This window comes from Citrus clementina, unplaced genomic scaffold (assembly GCF_000493195.1).
Source record: "Citrus clementina cultivar Clemenules unplaced genomic scaffold, Citrus_clementina_v1.0 scaffold_5, whole genome shotgun sequence".
In the NCBI taxonomy this organism is placed as follows: Eukaryota; Viridiplantae; Streptophyta; class Magnoliopsida; order Sapindales; family Rutaceae; genus Citrus; species Citrus x clementina.
The window spans coordinates 34890413-34905415 of NW_006262201.1; the positions used below are offsets into that span (position 1 = coordinate 34890413).

Here is a 15003-nt window from a genome sequence, read left to right on the forward strand (position 1 = left end):
TTAATTATGTTTTCTTTATTAACCAATTGATGAATAACAAATCATTCATGATAGTATTTTGGGATAAAAAATTTAAGATATGTAGCACTAATTAAATAATAATGTTTATGTGTTAGATATAAATTTACTTCATTTCTCATTTTTAGAAATTTTTGTTTTGTGACTTTCAAATGCTTATCCGATGACCTTTTTGGATAATACACCTTTGAATTTAAATCGGATGTGAATAATGCTCATCACTTTGCTCAAATTTCCATTGACCTCATTTACACCGCACTTCCCAATTTGTGGATTTTCAGGACTTTTTAATTATCACATATTAACAGAGAAGGAAATCATTTCCGATTCTACTTCTTTACTGGTCCATGTAGGACATGGGCCGACCCGACCCAGGTGGAAGTGACGAAAAACACAAATGTAACTCCATTAAAAATCGAATTTCGATTCTATATGACGTGCGAGCAAGTATACATTTGGGATTGCATTAAATTCTCAAACAATCAGCTATATTACAGATTTTCAGATAGTTTTAGCTTTCAAGATAACAGACTGGATATTATCAGACAAGATCTACACTTGGCTACTCGCAAGTCGCCTGAGCTCTGATATGAACGTCCCGTTTACAACTAGAAGATCCGATGATGCTTCAAGCTGAAGTTAGGCGCATGCTTCTGTTCTGTTCACTGCATACCCGATGAATGTGTACTGCCTAATTAATCTCAAATGTCCAGCCCTTGTTATCTTTAATGAGACCTGTTTGAATTCCGACGAGGGTCGAGTATAGTTCCCGACACACAGATTGAGCTCCCGTTTTGAATTCAATTCTGCAGAAACGTAAGCAGTATGTGATCACACAAGTATTATCCACGCTTTTGCTTGATGTTTGTTCTTTAAATGTCATTAGTTAGTTCTTGTAGTGGCAAGAGAAATTGCAGTCACTGTATGTAATGTAATTGGTTACCTTTTTCCACGATATGTTATGCTGCCTACTGGAGCAACGACTACTGCAGTTCCTGTGCAAAATACTTCATCAGCCTCCAGCAATTCGTCGACTGGAATTGTACGTTCCTCGACCTGACCCAATTTGAATGTTTTTAGAAGGCATGCACCAAGGATACATAAGATACAAGGTGAATCGATAAAATATGACTGTTGATGAGTAAAAGAAAAGAGATTACCAAATCCTGCTATCAAAACTAGAAATCACCAATTGTGTAAAATTTTAGAGGAAATAGATGTACAACACGTCAGTTAACGTATGGTTCCAAATAATAAAGGATATCGTACCTGGAAACCATAATCAGAAGCAATTTCAATTATGCTTTTCCTAGTAATCCCTGCAAGAATGGTTCCACTTGTAGCAGGAGTGGAAATAATATTGCCCTGAAAAGATTTTAGGATAAACAATGGGAAAAGAGTGCAACATAAAGCAAAGATATAAGAAATAAGGTCCAGAATTTTGAATTTAACAGTACCTTTAAAATGAAAATGTTACACGAAGATACTTCCTCAAGATTTTTCTTATTCACTGAGTCTAGGTACAAGACATCAGAAAATCCTCTGTTTTTGGCTCTGCTTATTGCTTTCAGAACCTACATATATAAAAGCTTAGTTAAGCTACAACGTAATTTTTTTTTAAAAAAAGTTCACAATTGGCGGCAAACAAGACATCACAGTTTATAAAAAGAAAAACTAGTTCCATAGAAGTTAAATTAAACTAATGGCTGGTAAGGTAGTGTTGTGATCATTCAACTTCTTTGCAAAGAGCATGAGAGAGAAGTATTCGCTTACTGGAGCATAGTTAGATATGGCTTTAACGCCTCCAGCTCCACCAGGAGTTGCACGGTGAAATTCATCCTCTACGTACAAGTTCAAGGGGGCCAAACCCTCCTAAATCACACAACAGATTAATATTAACTCTCCTGTTTAAAATTCAAAGCCGGAGTAAGTTTCATGAGAAAAAGCAGCCACCTTGAAATAGTTACCAACAGGAGAAGCAAATACAAGGAATGTGTACTCAGGTGCCGGAGCCAAACCTAATATAGGACCACTTCCGACAAGTAGAGGCCTTATGTACAAAGACCCTTTCCCAGGAGGAGGAACCTGTTAATTTCAATTTATTAACTAATCACAAGAAGAAGTGAAACGGGAACCGAAAATCGTTGCAAAGAAAATGTTTTAAAGTTAATTACCCAACGCTTATTGGCAAGAGCAGTTTGTTTAACAGCGTCAATGAATTGATCAATTGAGGGAGAAGGCATGCACATTCTCTCGGCACCAGTTTGCAAGCGGGTGGCATTTTGATCAGGACGGAAGAGAATGAGTTGCCCATCTTCCTTTCTGTATGCTTTCATACCTTCAAAGAGTCCCTGTGTAGATATTGTATGGTTAGCTATGTTCTTCTTTTTAAAGAAAATTACTAGTTCTAGTTTAAACTTGGCTGAAGTTGTGAATCTAATTTGCCAGAAACCAATTTGTGAAAAACTAATCATGTAAAGTTTCCAATTTGAAAACGGCTGCAAACTAATCAATTGGGTCATTAAAGCAGGAAATAATGGATCAAGAAAGATATGGAGCTCGCCTGCCCATAATTTAAGACTCCTGAAGAAGGGCTCAACTCAATCTTTCCATAGCGACTCAGCCGTCCTTTCTCAAAATAGTCGTTAGAACATTTCATGGTGTACATGTAGTCCGCTGGTGTAAGACCAAAGCCAAGGTTATCCCAGTCCATATGATCAGCACTCTCATCGTCGCTAAAGAACAAAAGCAAAAATCATAAGGACATTACAGGGAGGGCAAGAGAACAGATACGTACACAATTTACAAATAATTCCTTCGCTCCTTGATATCTTACCATTGTTACAAACAGTTCAAGCTATAGGAGTTGTTCAAACCAAGGCACAGAATTCATAAATGGAGAGCATTACAGATTGAACTCATTCATTTGCATGGTTCGGACATCGAGTGTACATTATTGCTGTTATTTTATAACCAAAGCATTGAAATAATGCTGTAGAGATGGTTTACATTTATTTGCACTTTTGTAACACACAGTTACCTGTAAGCAGATGGTTCACAAACTTGTTGCAGAGAAGCAGCAGCCTGGGACGTGTATCTACAGAAATCTCCAGACTACAAAAGTTCAAGAAGGTAAATGTGTTAAGTAACTTCAACTTTAAAAGAAATAAAACGTTGATTGGTTAAATGATTCAAACTTGACGCAATTTTGAATTATTGACTATTAAGAAGAAACTCCAAGTCCAAGATATCTTGACTAAAGTGAAAAGCCTAACAGCAAACCTTGAGAAAAGCAGAACCAACCCGCAAAGATTGACTAAAATTTCGTAAGCATGCGCTTCGAATCATTGTTGCTGGCCTCATCATTCTTCTGAGAAAAGGTAGCTAGGTAATTGAGCAATATGAAGTACGGACGGAACAGATTCCCCAATTCCAAAAGAGCTGCTAGCTTGCGTATATGGAAAGTGCACGAAATGAAATCAATTTATAGTGGGCTAGACGTATAGGAAATGACACGTAACTACCCAGGAGCCAGGATTGACTTAAGTAATTAAATGAGAGATGTGCTGTTCATCTTTATAAGGGGCTTTTATGAATGTACGTGGACTTGGTCTTGCCTGGAGATTCAACGTCAGAAATAATCCAAGAAAAATCCTTTCAAAATGTGGCAAGAAAAGTGAAGTCCACACGCAGCTGTCCCCTCGAGCTTATTTTGATTTCTCGCCAACTTGATCGTGGTAGTGAATTATCAAGTGGTGGAAACCCGAACGCAGCCAACTATTTTTAGTCAGCATCGACCACAAGTTCAGGGGAAGAAAAAGAAAATACGAAATGAATTTTATGGCCACGCAGAAGATTTATTTTGAGAAATTTACCAAGATCCCTTGCTAAAAGCTTAAGGGGGGAAAAAATTAAAGAGAAAGGCTACCCGTCCCACAAGTTTATTGGCCATAAGCTGGCAATCAATTACCAATAAAGAGAGAGTAATGCAAGGAAGCCTAAATAGATATAGATTGCACCATGATATTGATCATGATAAGATATCACGTCGACAAGGCAAGTTAGGATACCATCTACATCAATAATTCGTCTTCATGTGCACTGTTGGATCAGTACGAAAAATGATGTGATAATTCTACAGTGACGGTCACCGGCTTTCAATTTTGAGTTTTTTTTTTCCCTTAATTTTATGAACCGTTGTAAATTTTCTAATATAGATCCCATGCAATCATACCTGTTTGTCGACGTTGGTCTGAACTCTGAAGGCCTAAGCACAAATTGGGCCCAGAGATAGGCCCAGTGAGAAAGAGAGTCGTTTTCCTTGGGTCTTCAAGATATTTGCATGTAGCCTAAATGACAATTAATTTGTTGCAAGCATGCATTTGACTCAATAATAGAGAGAGGCTCAATGATAACTTTTTTCTCTCTCTTTCTTTTTTCTTTTGGTTTATATGACTACTAATTTAATAGGTAGGATGTCAATTAATTTGTTCTTCGTGCCAAAGTGCATTGGTCGTCGGTTATTAAATGCCCTGTTCAATAATCAAACTTTACGAAGTATATGCTAATTGATTTGATTGGTAAAATTTTGATTTTGTGAAATTATTTATCAATTAAGAGCACAGATTATAGATATAATGTTTAGAGCAGAATTTTATTTAATCTGAAGTATTTACAAATAAAGAGATAAGTCCTCCTCTTATAGTAACATAACCATACAAATGAAGTAAATGATTAGTAAATGGATACATCATCAGTGATAAGTTCTTATGAGATAGTGGAGAAGAGATGAAGAATTATTCGGTCAAGAGACAAAAGATTATTTTGATGAACATCCATAAAATTATAATTATTTCATAACAAATTTGAAAATCCTCATCCAAAGAATATAATTTTCAGTTATGCTACTTAAAAAAAAAAAAGCAAGGTCATTAATTAAGAAAATTGTTCTAATTTCTTAATTGCGAGCGTGCAATCAAATGGTAGTAGAACTTATCGGAATGAAGATCCGGACATGAATAGTTAGGGACGCTGGGTGTTTGCCAATCCTCCTATCGTTATTGACTTCTTCAGCAATATAGGATTGGATTCTCTTTGGACTTAATTTTGAATTCACATATTTGTAAGTATATAATTAGGGTTTGAATTCATAACTGAGCTAACTTTTTTCTTTTTCTTTTTTAAAAATCATATATTACTATACATGCATGTGTGGCAGAATATTAGAAGAGTTAAGAATACTCAACACTAGATCCATATTAAATATAATTAAAGATTTATGCAATACACCAACAAAGTGTTGGCTCCACTGGCAATGGAGTCCCCTTAAGTGGCTTGATTGGGTTTGCTCCCCAGTTTGAGTCGCAGGGAAGTCGCCTTTGTTGGGAGAACCTGTGCCTCTCGGTTCGAGCGGTGACTTCTAGTCTGGGTTGTGGTACGAGCTTAAAGGTGATTCCCACAGTTGGGGCCCTCCCCAGGATACCTCGTGGTCAAAACCAAAAAAAAAAAAAAAGATTTATGCAATACTCTTTATTCATTCACCGTTAGGCATATGTGTATAACTATTATTAGACATATTTGTATCACTATTATCCTAGTTGATTGAAACATATGTGTGACGAGAAAATCATGTAAATACGAGATTGCTAGATTTTCCGAAATCCAATGTTTTTTTGTTCATCAAATCATAGATTCTTTAATTAGTACAGAAAATAATAACACAATATAGAGGGTAGCTGCTTCCCAGAACCAACAACAATATTAAACTGAATCAACATCAATAACCTTTGAATTTCTTAAAGAAAAAGGATCAAATAATCCATTCACAAACATCTTTTTAAAATTTAGCGGATTACATTTGGACATGAGATAGAGAGTCTATGCGCGAATCAACTAAACTAGTTCAAAACAAATATATGTACATACAAGAGAGAAGCCACGAACAAAAATAACAGTGTTTTGGCCCGTGAATGTATAAAGCTAGCAAAATGCAGATGGGTGGGTGAAAGAATTGTAAAGATGCTTTGATCCAAAAGTGAAAGAACTTCTACTAGTACTGGAGCCATCACCGTCACCATAACCATCACCATAAACATCACGGCCATCGCCACCGTCAAGCTTCTCATCACAAGATGGGCATACGGTAAGAGTGGGAGCAGGAAGCTTCATATAAAGAGGTGCCCCTGATAATTTCATTGATTTAAGCTCTTGCACCTCCCTCTGCAACCTCTTATTTTCGTCCTTAAGTTTCTCACAACATCTCTTCAGTAACTCACATTCTACTTCTGTCTGCTTCAACTTACTCCTACACAATAAGGAGAACAAATTAAGGACATGAGAATATATACGAACCACTTCAAAAGAGCACGCATGTATAATATGATTTGCAAACCAATTTAAGGAACCTGGCTCTTCTGTTCTGGAACCAAACTTCTACTTGCCGCGGCCTTAGATTTAACTTTTCTGCTAGACCTTGCTTTTGCTTCTAAAATACACATGATAAGAAAAATCGGTATATATAAATATAAAATTAATAAAACTTTTAATAATATTAACTAATTAATTAATCAAGAGAAAAGGAAAGATGGTATACTTACGGGGCTGAGAGTGCTGTGCTCTTTGAAGGTATCTTCTAAAGTTGCGAACTGTTGTTTGGTAAGTCTGAGTTTCTTCCTCGGACTGCCGCCTTCGTCTTCATGATGATCCCTAATTCCCTTTGAATTAGAAATTGATGATAATGCACTCATACTCATACTCATACAAGAAGCCTGTTGGAGCACATCGGTGGATTCCTTCTCTTTTGTAGCTGATTTCAACGTATTTTCCGATCGGCGCCCTAACGTAAGAGATGGTAACAATTGATCGTCTTTCAAGATTAGTTTCTTACCATTCTTTTTTTGATGATCATGATCATCAGATTGTGGCAGTGCCCCTTGGATCCCGAGACCAAGACATGTACTATCATCAAACTCCATTAATTGTGCTCAAGAATTAATATTATTGATGACTTGCGATCGATGGTACTGTTGATACGGGGCGAAGAAGAGTGTGAAGAGGCCTTCTTGGGGAAGATAATATGATTAGTCGAAGGAATTAATAAGGATGAGTAGAGTTGGGAAAATTCCCACTTATTTCCCCCTCTTAGGGTTGACTATTTGAAACAGATTCTTTTTTAAGTGTACAAAATACAATGTATAAAAACAGAAATGGTGGCATACTTGGAATTAATTGGAAAATGGATGTCTAGGGCAACATATATAGGAAGAATAATTCGTTCATTTTTACCTTCATTCTACAGGCGCCTTTTTTTTCTTTAAAGTTTGAATGGAGATGAAAGGTTTCACCCATCAAACACCAACTCTCATTCCATATTATCACTCCAGCTATTACGAAACACATTTACATTCAATCGAGCTACCAGCTACGCACAGGTGGAATTTTACATTCATTGTTCCTTCAACAAAGATTGTATTCGCTTTATCTGTGTGTGTTTGTGTTGGCAATAGCAGCATACAGACGACATACACAAACACATATCCAACTTTGTGGGTTTGTTGATCAGATGACATACTTATAGAGTTGATAAGGACGGTGCTGATTAATGATGAATTTAGTCATTTAGAGGGAGGAGACAACATTTCATAAGTGTCAATGAAGACTCATCTATTAGATGCTTGCACATGTACGTTAGTGTAACGCCAAGTCGGAAACCACTCAAACGTCCCCCACTACTAGTTAAATGCATGTGTTGCTTTCAATTAATCTCGAAATATGGACTTTAGTTATATGTTAATAATGCTACTTTGGGGTGTGTGTGTGCACACTCTTGAATTGAAGATTGTGTGTTGTGTCCTTCAATTGATAAAAAATTTTAGAGAATACTGATCTTTTAACTTACAATAACAAGTATTTATAAATATGTTAAAGTTATAACCAACTCTTAAATTACATGCACGACCTTAAAGATCCACATGATTGCATGCATCATGCCCTATATATATACTTCGCAATCAGATTAATGACAAATTTTTAACTACAATAAATTAAGAATCTCAACTTTTATCTAAGTATTTAAATTTTAATAGATGGGATCGCTTACATGTAATTGCCGTAATTGCCATATCTTCTTAGTCATTAATATTTATTAATTTTTCATAAATTATAACTTTTTATATATGAATCATATATAATAATTTCCCTTAAGTTGTTCAGTTATGCTACCAAGCACATATTTTACCTACTCTTAACTATTTAATTGCATCAACTATCTATCTTGGAAGTTTCATTTTTGGATTTTCTTGTGAAAAACATTAGTGATGGGATATGAAAACCAATGTGGTATTATCAATCCACCGACGAATCTATAAATTCATCAATGCTTACCTTATGTGGGTCATGGTCGACAATTTTATAGGGATAAGACATCTAACCGTAATACAAAAAGTTTTTATATATTTAATTTGGTTGATTTTTCATTAACAAACGCATAGAGTTCATTTTAGAGAAAAAAAAAGAAAAGAAAAAAAAAACAGATAGAGATTTAATATGTGAAAATTATTTATCAGATGATTAGGTCATGAAATCTCCAGCATTAAGATAGCATTATCCGAGCCTTCATCGTCAAAGCGGAGAATAGATATTATAAAATACTAAATGATATACGTGATCCAAGGGATGATTAGGAATAATTATGCATGGCAATTCAAAATAATAAACTAATTTTCCTTAACCTAATTAATTAATACTAACTAATACGACAAAGCAAAGATTTTTATTTTTATTTTTTTAAAGAGTTTATAAAAAAGATTCCTAAAATAATGGCATACATGGCGCGTGATTCCAAAACTTAAATTAATTGATCTTTCTTTTAGAACTCTCGTGAAGGAAAGACGAGACAAAGAGTAACATGTATATAGATACTAGGGGTGTTCAGAATCCAATCTGATCGGCTCAATCCATTCGATCCGCTCAATTCGATCCGTATAAATCCGATCCGTGAATTAATTAATTGGATATGGATTGAAAATTTAAAAATCCGCACTCGATGGATTTGATATACATTTACTTCTGTAAATCTATAGAAATCCGTGAATCCGCCAATATATATATATATATATATAAAATTAAAAAAAATATTATAAATTTAATTAAAAAAAATTATAAATGTGACATTACACATTTACATAAGCACTATAATATATCTTAGTCATTACTTAATAATAATATAAAATGAAAAATAATTAAATAATCAAATATACAAATATAACTTGTAAAAATTGTAAAACAAAATAAAAGTAAAGTCACACGCACTAGCAAAAGTAAAGTAACATAATGCCAAGTCACCAACAATTTGCAAAGTCACCCAAAAGCAAAGTAACATGACGCCAAGTCACCAATAATTTGCAAACAAAAAACCCTAAGCTTTCCCGCCGTCACACACAGTAGCAACACGCAATACTGGTTGGATACACTCTCAACACGGATTTGAAGGACGTCGGCCGCGCGATTTCAGCGAGAGCAAGCCATCTTTTTTCCCAAGTCCATCGAGCCACTTCACATTCATTGGTTCCAGTTGAACAATTTCACTATCACAACCTTCAAGATCGCCACCCGTACGGCTTCTCCTGGTTCCCATCGTGGACGGCTCCGTAATCACCACTTTTCGACAGGCTCAACAGCCCTGATGAAGGATCAGACTGTGTTTGGTTTCCGAAACTTCGTCATTTCAATTAATTGTGGCTTTATTTGAACAATTAATTTCGGTGTTATATTAACATATTATTGTAACTTTATTTGAACAATTAAGCTTGGTCTGTTATATTTTGAAACCTTGAACGTATTATTATAGCTTTATTTGAATAATTAGTCTCGATGTGTTATATTTTGAAACTTTAAATGTATTATTTTAGCTTTATTTAAATAATTAATTAATTTAAATTTTATTCAATTTTAAATTTAATTGGTAGCAAATTTATTTTTATATTAGTTTTTTTTATTTCATTAGTTGGAGAGAACTAAAAATTTTTAATTCAAAAACTAATGCGCAAAATGGTGGATTGGATATAGATTGAGTCAAATCCGCATCTGATCCGCAGACGTATGGATTTGATATGGATTGAGTCAAATCCGCATCTGATCCGCAGGATGTATGGATTGGATTTGGATTGAATTTTATCAATCCGTTGATTGAATTGGATTGAAAAATTATAATCCGCAAAATCATGGATCAGATATGAATTGATGTCCAATCCGTAAAATCCGATCCGCGAACACCCCTAATAGATACCGTAAAGTCTCTAATAATTAATACTTATTATCCTCTCTTGTATATTAAATTAATAATTTTGGTAAATTAATAAGATACTACTTTTTTTAAAAGATAAGGTTTAAATGTTAAGTTTTTATCAAGAACTGAACCAATACTTGTTAGATAAGATAAATAAAATAATAAAAATTTAAAATATTTCTATCCATTGATTTAGGGCTCAACAAAAACTTAGCTCAGCACTAGATTCTTTTTTTTTTTTGAAACATTTATACAACTCTATGGTTTCATTCATATTATAAATTAATAATTTGTCAAATTTACAAATATTACTGCTATGATATTTTGTTAAATAAAATATAACTCTATTTTTATTTATTTTTTCTTAAAATTTAAATATAATTGGATCTCAATTCTAATTATTCTTATTGAATCTAAAAGTTATAGGATCGAATTCTGAAATTACAATAATTTTGAATTTATTTTTGGGTTAATTTGATGTTTATTTAGTGGATTAATTCGTGTTTAATTGATTAGATTGGTAAAGTATAATAAATATTTAGTTGATTAAATATATATTCATTGAATTGTATATACAATCTATAAATTAATAAACTATCAATTAATTACTATCTTTTTAAATTAATTGATTTTATATGGTCCCTACACTATTAATTTATAGAAAATCAAAAGCATTTAATTCCTTTAACACTTCCACCATGTGTTTTTTTTGTTTTAAGTTTTTTTTTTCCAATGCTATAGCAAGATATTTTGAACTCACTCGTGGGTTATTCGTTTAGCTCTGATATCATGTAAAAACCTATAAACTTTTATCATACACAAAAGTTCACTAAAAAATTAAGAGTTCCCTTGTGTTTATGAGAAAGTGTAGTACCAGATTAATTCCCTTAGCAGACGTACATTTTATCGAAGCTTAATTCTCAATTCGCAGTCAGGTGGGATAACTGGTAATTCTCTTGACAACGTGGAACCCACAAATGATTTGACATGATGGAGCATTCGATTCTAAAGGGATTATGATTTGGATCAGAGAATTGTAGCAACAAAACAGTGGTAATAATGTTGGGGATAAGGTTTCAGCTGTCTTGCGGCCTTTTTAGGGCTTGGGCGACCAGTGAGAAGGTGAGAAGGTGCCTTTTTGTTTGTTTTTTCCTTTACATATATACCAACCGCCCATATCTACGAAGCCACCACTTTTGTCTGCAGCATCATCATTAATCAAAATCTATATCTTCCGCTAATCAAGAGAGAGAGAGAGAGAGAGAGAGAGAGATTTGTCCATGACGTATATGTGATTTTTTATTCTAATGATCCTCATAATTAAACCTCTGTTAGCAAGAATAATGTACTCTGTAATTTATCACAGAGAAAGAAAGGTAGAAAAATTTACATGTAGCAACAAAATGTCAAACCATGAATATTGAAAAGGGTGTATCTTTTCTCTATTTTCATTAGGCATAGAGTACGCTCGGACAGACAAGTGAAGGTAGAAAAGCTCAATCATGCACCCACTTGGGCTTGTCTCATTGTCTCTCTTGGAGTAAATGTTTAATAAATATATCATATATGTAGGTCCAAATATTGAGATTAATGAAGAATCATGCTTAATAGATCTTATAATGGACGTGGATTAAAAGCTGGTCGATAGTAGTTAGTTAAGAGAAACCGAAGCATGCCAGCCCCCACCTGATCAATCTACATCAACATTACAGCGGGTTTCCTTGTGGATATACGTTACACTGGATCCCAAACTCGTTAGAGACTATAGGATGGAATAGAAAATGTTACCAAATGGATTCTTCCCACATTCCAATGAGTGGGCTTGCCACAAACCTAAACATTGAACATTGAGAGTTTCTGCAACATACGTTAACCAATACAATCTATTGAATTACTATTGATATATTGTCCACTAAAATTTTCTTGAGTGTTGGAATTGTCTTCTTTTTACTTGACAACCGACGAACTAACAAAGTTACACATTATACTATTAAATATATATAATCGTTTTCTAATAAGGACAACGTCATCTTAATAAAGTGATGATGTCAGTATAAAAATAAAAGAAAAAAACAGATTTCAATATATTAAGAGACAAATAAAACATAATTTTTAATGTATTGAAATATGTATTTTTTTAAATTTCAGTGACAGTCTTATTTTAACAAAATGAGGATGTTCTCACTAGAGAAAAACTCTATATATGTATGTATGAAATGGGGGTATTCAGAATCCAATATGCTCAATTCATAAAAATTAGATCTAACTTTATTCAAACTAGTGGGTTGGTAAATTGGATGAGATTGAAGACATTTTGAAATCTGTAGGATAATGTGAATCATAAAATCTCATCGGATCTCCTCCTAGTGCTCAATATGAATCAACACCCTCTTAAATCTTAATATTAAGTTGTTAGGTGATAGATATGTACCTTTCTCAACCTGAAAAACAAGTTTAAGGGATGAGGTTTTTCCTCATACTTGTAAATCGACCACTCTTTCTCATTGGAACATGAGATAAACCCGACAATCTTTTTCTCACATATCACGCCTTAGGTCAAAAGAGCATACAACTCTTTTTTTAATTAAAGTATTAGACTTAGAAATAATTACAAAAAATAAAAAAAATTGTACACGTGATACTGTATAAAATTCTATAATCAGTAAAATAGTTTTTTTTTTTCCTTTTTTTTCACTCGAAAGGTGGGATAGTAGTGGATGATTATTTCAGTCTTGTAAGATAATAATATTCATGGTCAAGTTTTTCTCATAAACTAATTGCTCAAAATAGTATGTGCGCCAAATCAAAGAAATCAGATAGAGATTAATCCTTTTCGGAAAAAAATTGACTAAAACATTTTACGCCGCTTAAAGAAAATCGCAAACTAGAACGAGATGCCACTTTACTTGGCTCTTCCGGTCTCCTTTTACAAAAAGGGGAAAAAAATAAAAGTAAATAATTTAAAACAAAAATTGAAAATATGTAAGCTGTTTCTGTTGGCAAATCGAGTTTAGGGCTAAAATCATCATCAACGGAAGGGCCGAGACTGGGTACATGTAGCTCGTTCTGAGTTGGCCTTATTAGAGTTGCGGGTCCAAATAGTAGCCCAATTTTATAACGTGTACGTATACACACACCTATAGAGAGAAAATATAAATAAGAGCAAATATTTTAACTGATGTATCATTTATGTATTGGATAGTGATTAAATAATTTTACAAACTAAAAAAATTCTATCTTTCAATAAATAATTAACACATAATATTAAAACTAAAGTTGGGAGTTGAATGTTGTAATCCTTAACGATATTACCCAACCAAAGGAGGAAATGGCATGGGGACAAGGACAAGGCAACGAAGTTGTCTCACCTCAAATTCAAAACCTTCTTATAGAAAATACCAAAAAGCTAACGATTTTCTCGTGTTATTACAAAATGATACTTAAAAGTAAATGATTCTATACCAGAAATTTTTCAAGCTCAAATAGACTACTCTCACACACAACTTCAGACCACTCTTATAGGGCAAGGGACAACATTTCATGTGAAAATCATCGTAGATTATACATCTTGTACTCATGGCCCAAACCCACAAAAGCTGCTGCTTCCCATTAACAAAAGACGGCCGGTCAATGTTTGGATTGTGCCAAATCTAGAAAATGAAATTTTGAGGAGTTGAGCTTTCGACACCCCTCAAATTTAACCGCATTCCTAAGGATGCACCCCTCATAAAATTTTTTTAATAAGTTACAAGAAATCTAATTCACACCCTTATAATTCCAAAACCTAATTCACACCTTTATAATTCCAAAATTGCTCTCCACATATATTATTGATGCCAAAATATGGTTGAACTTTGTTGCAACTAGATAATTATCTCAACACCTGAATTTGTTTGATTGGAGACAGATTCTATTCACACTTCCTCACTTTGACACTTGAACCTTTTTCGACAATGTGCACCTTTTAGAAAATCTGCCTGCGTTCACAACAAACTGTTAGGTGGGGTGCCGGATGTTTTTCCAGCGTGATCTCTCTGACGCTCAAGTTAATGTCAGGGCCTTTGCAAAAAACTTTCACTACCACCTTTGCGGCTAGGGGTGGGCATATCGAATTTTGGTTTGGGTTACAACCTGTTCAAGTTAGAGAATTCAACCTAACCGGGTTTGAAATTCAAACTCAAACCGAACCAAACAGAATTTAATTTGGTTTGGTTCGGGTTACAAATTCGGGTTGGCAAGGATTTCTTTTTTTATTTGTCCCGGCACTTTCCCATCAACCAAACAAAATTTTCCCATTAACCAAACAAAGAATCCAAAGAAACCATAAAGCTGAAAAAAAATAAAGATAGTAACAAATCAGGGGGAAAAAAGTGTGAAGATTAAGTACAAAAAATTATCATGGAAGCTTTATGCCTGGATCTAGGATTAAAAGTTGAGCTTCCACGAACAAGGGGACAACGGCGATCGTTGGCATGCAACGGCGAGCTACGTACTGTAGATGACGACAGCTGTAGTGCATGTGTTTGTGAGAAGCCGAAGAAAATTTTCACCAAAGAGCAAGTTTTGCGCTAGCCATTAACCCCTTCTCACCGACGATCACATTTTTCACCGGACTTAACCACCTATTGCCAGCAATCAAAGATAATTTTCATTTCTTTTAAATTTTTTGCTTCTACTTATTTTTGGTAATTATTAATTTT

The 15003-nt window shown here is 34.1% G+C and overlaps 2 protein-coding genes across 4 annotated transcripts; both read right to left on the reverse strand.

The window, feature by feature from the left end:
* Positions 1-422: 422 nt before the first annotated feature.
* Positions 423-3984, reverse strand: LOC18041601 (branched-chain-amino-acid aminotransferase 2, chloroplastic). 3 transcript variants are annotated; one of them, XM_024184173.1, is made up of 10 exons: positions 3322-3984; positions 3059-3132; positions 2582-2753; positions 2193-2369; positions 1972-2103; positions 1792-1890; positions 1476-1592; positions 1288-1383; positions 962-1074; positions 423-824 (listed from the first exon to the last, which is right to left on the reverse strand). In XM_024184173.1, the coding sequence occupies exons 1-10, from the start codon at positions 3382-3384 to the stop codon at positions 710-712; spliced, it is 1158 nt and encodes a 385-aa protein (XP_024039941.1). In that variant the 5' UTR covers positions 3385-3984; the 3' UTR covers positions 423-709. The 3 variants fall into 3 exon arrangements, with proteins under 3 accessions (XP_024039941.1, XP_006433686.1, XP_006433684.1); XM_006433623.2 differs by having other exon boundaries at positions 3301-3982; XM_006433621.2 differs by lacking the exons at positions 3059-3132; positions 3322-3984 and adding an exon at positions 2855-3045.
* A 1921-nt stretch (positions 3985-5905) lies between these two features.
* LOC18042910 (homeobox-leucine zipper protein HAT9) lies at positions 5906-7365 on the reverse strand. The gene is made up of 3 exons (XM_006433624.2): positions 6615-7365; positions 6423-6502; positions 5906-6322 (listed from the first exon to the last, which is right to left on the reverse strand). Exons 1-3 carry the CDS (start codon positions 6990-6992, stop codon positions 5998-6000), a joined length of 783 nt encoding a protein of 260 aa, XP_006433687.1. The 5' UTR covers positions 6993-7365; the 3' UTR covers positions 5906-5997.
* Between the last annotated feature and the right edge of the window lie 7638 nt (positions 7366-15003).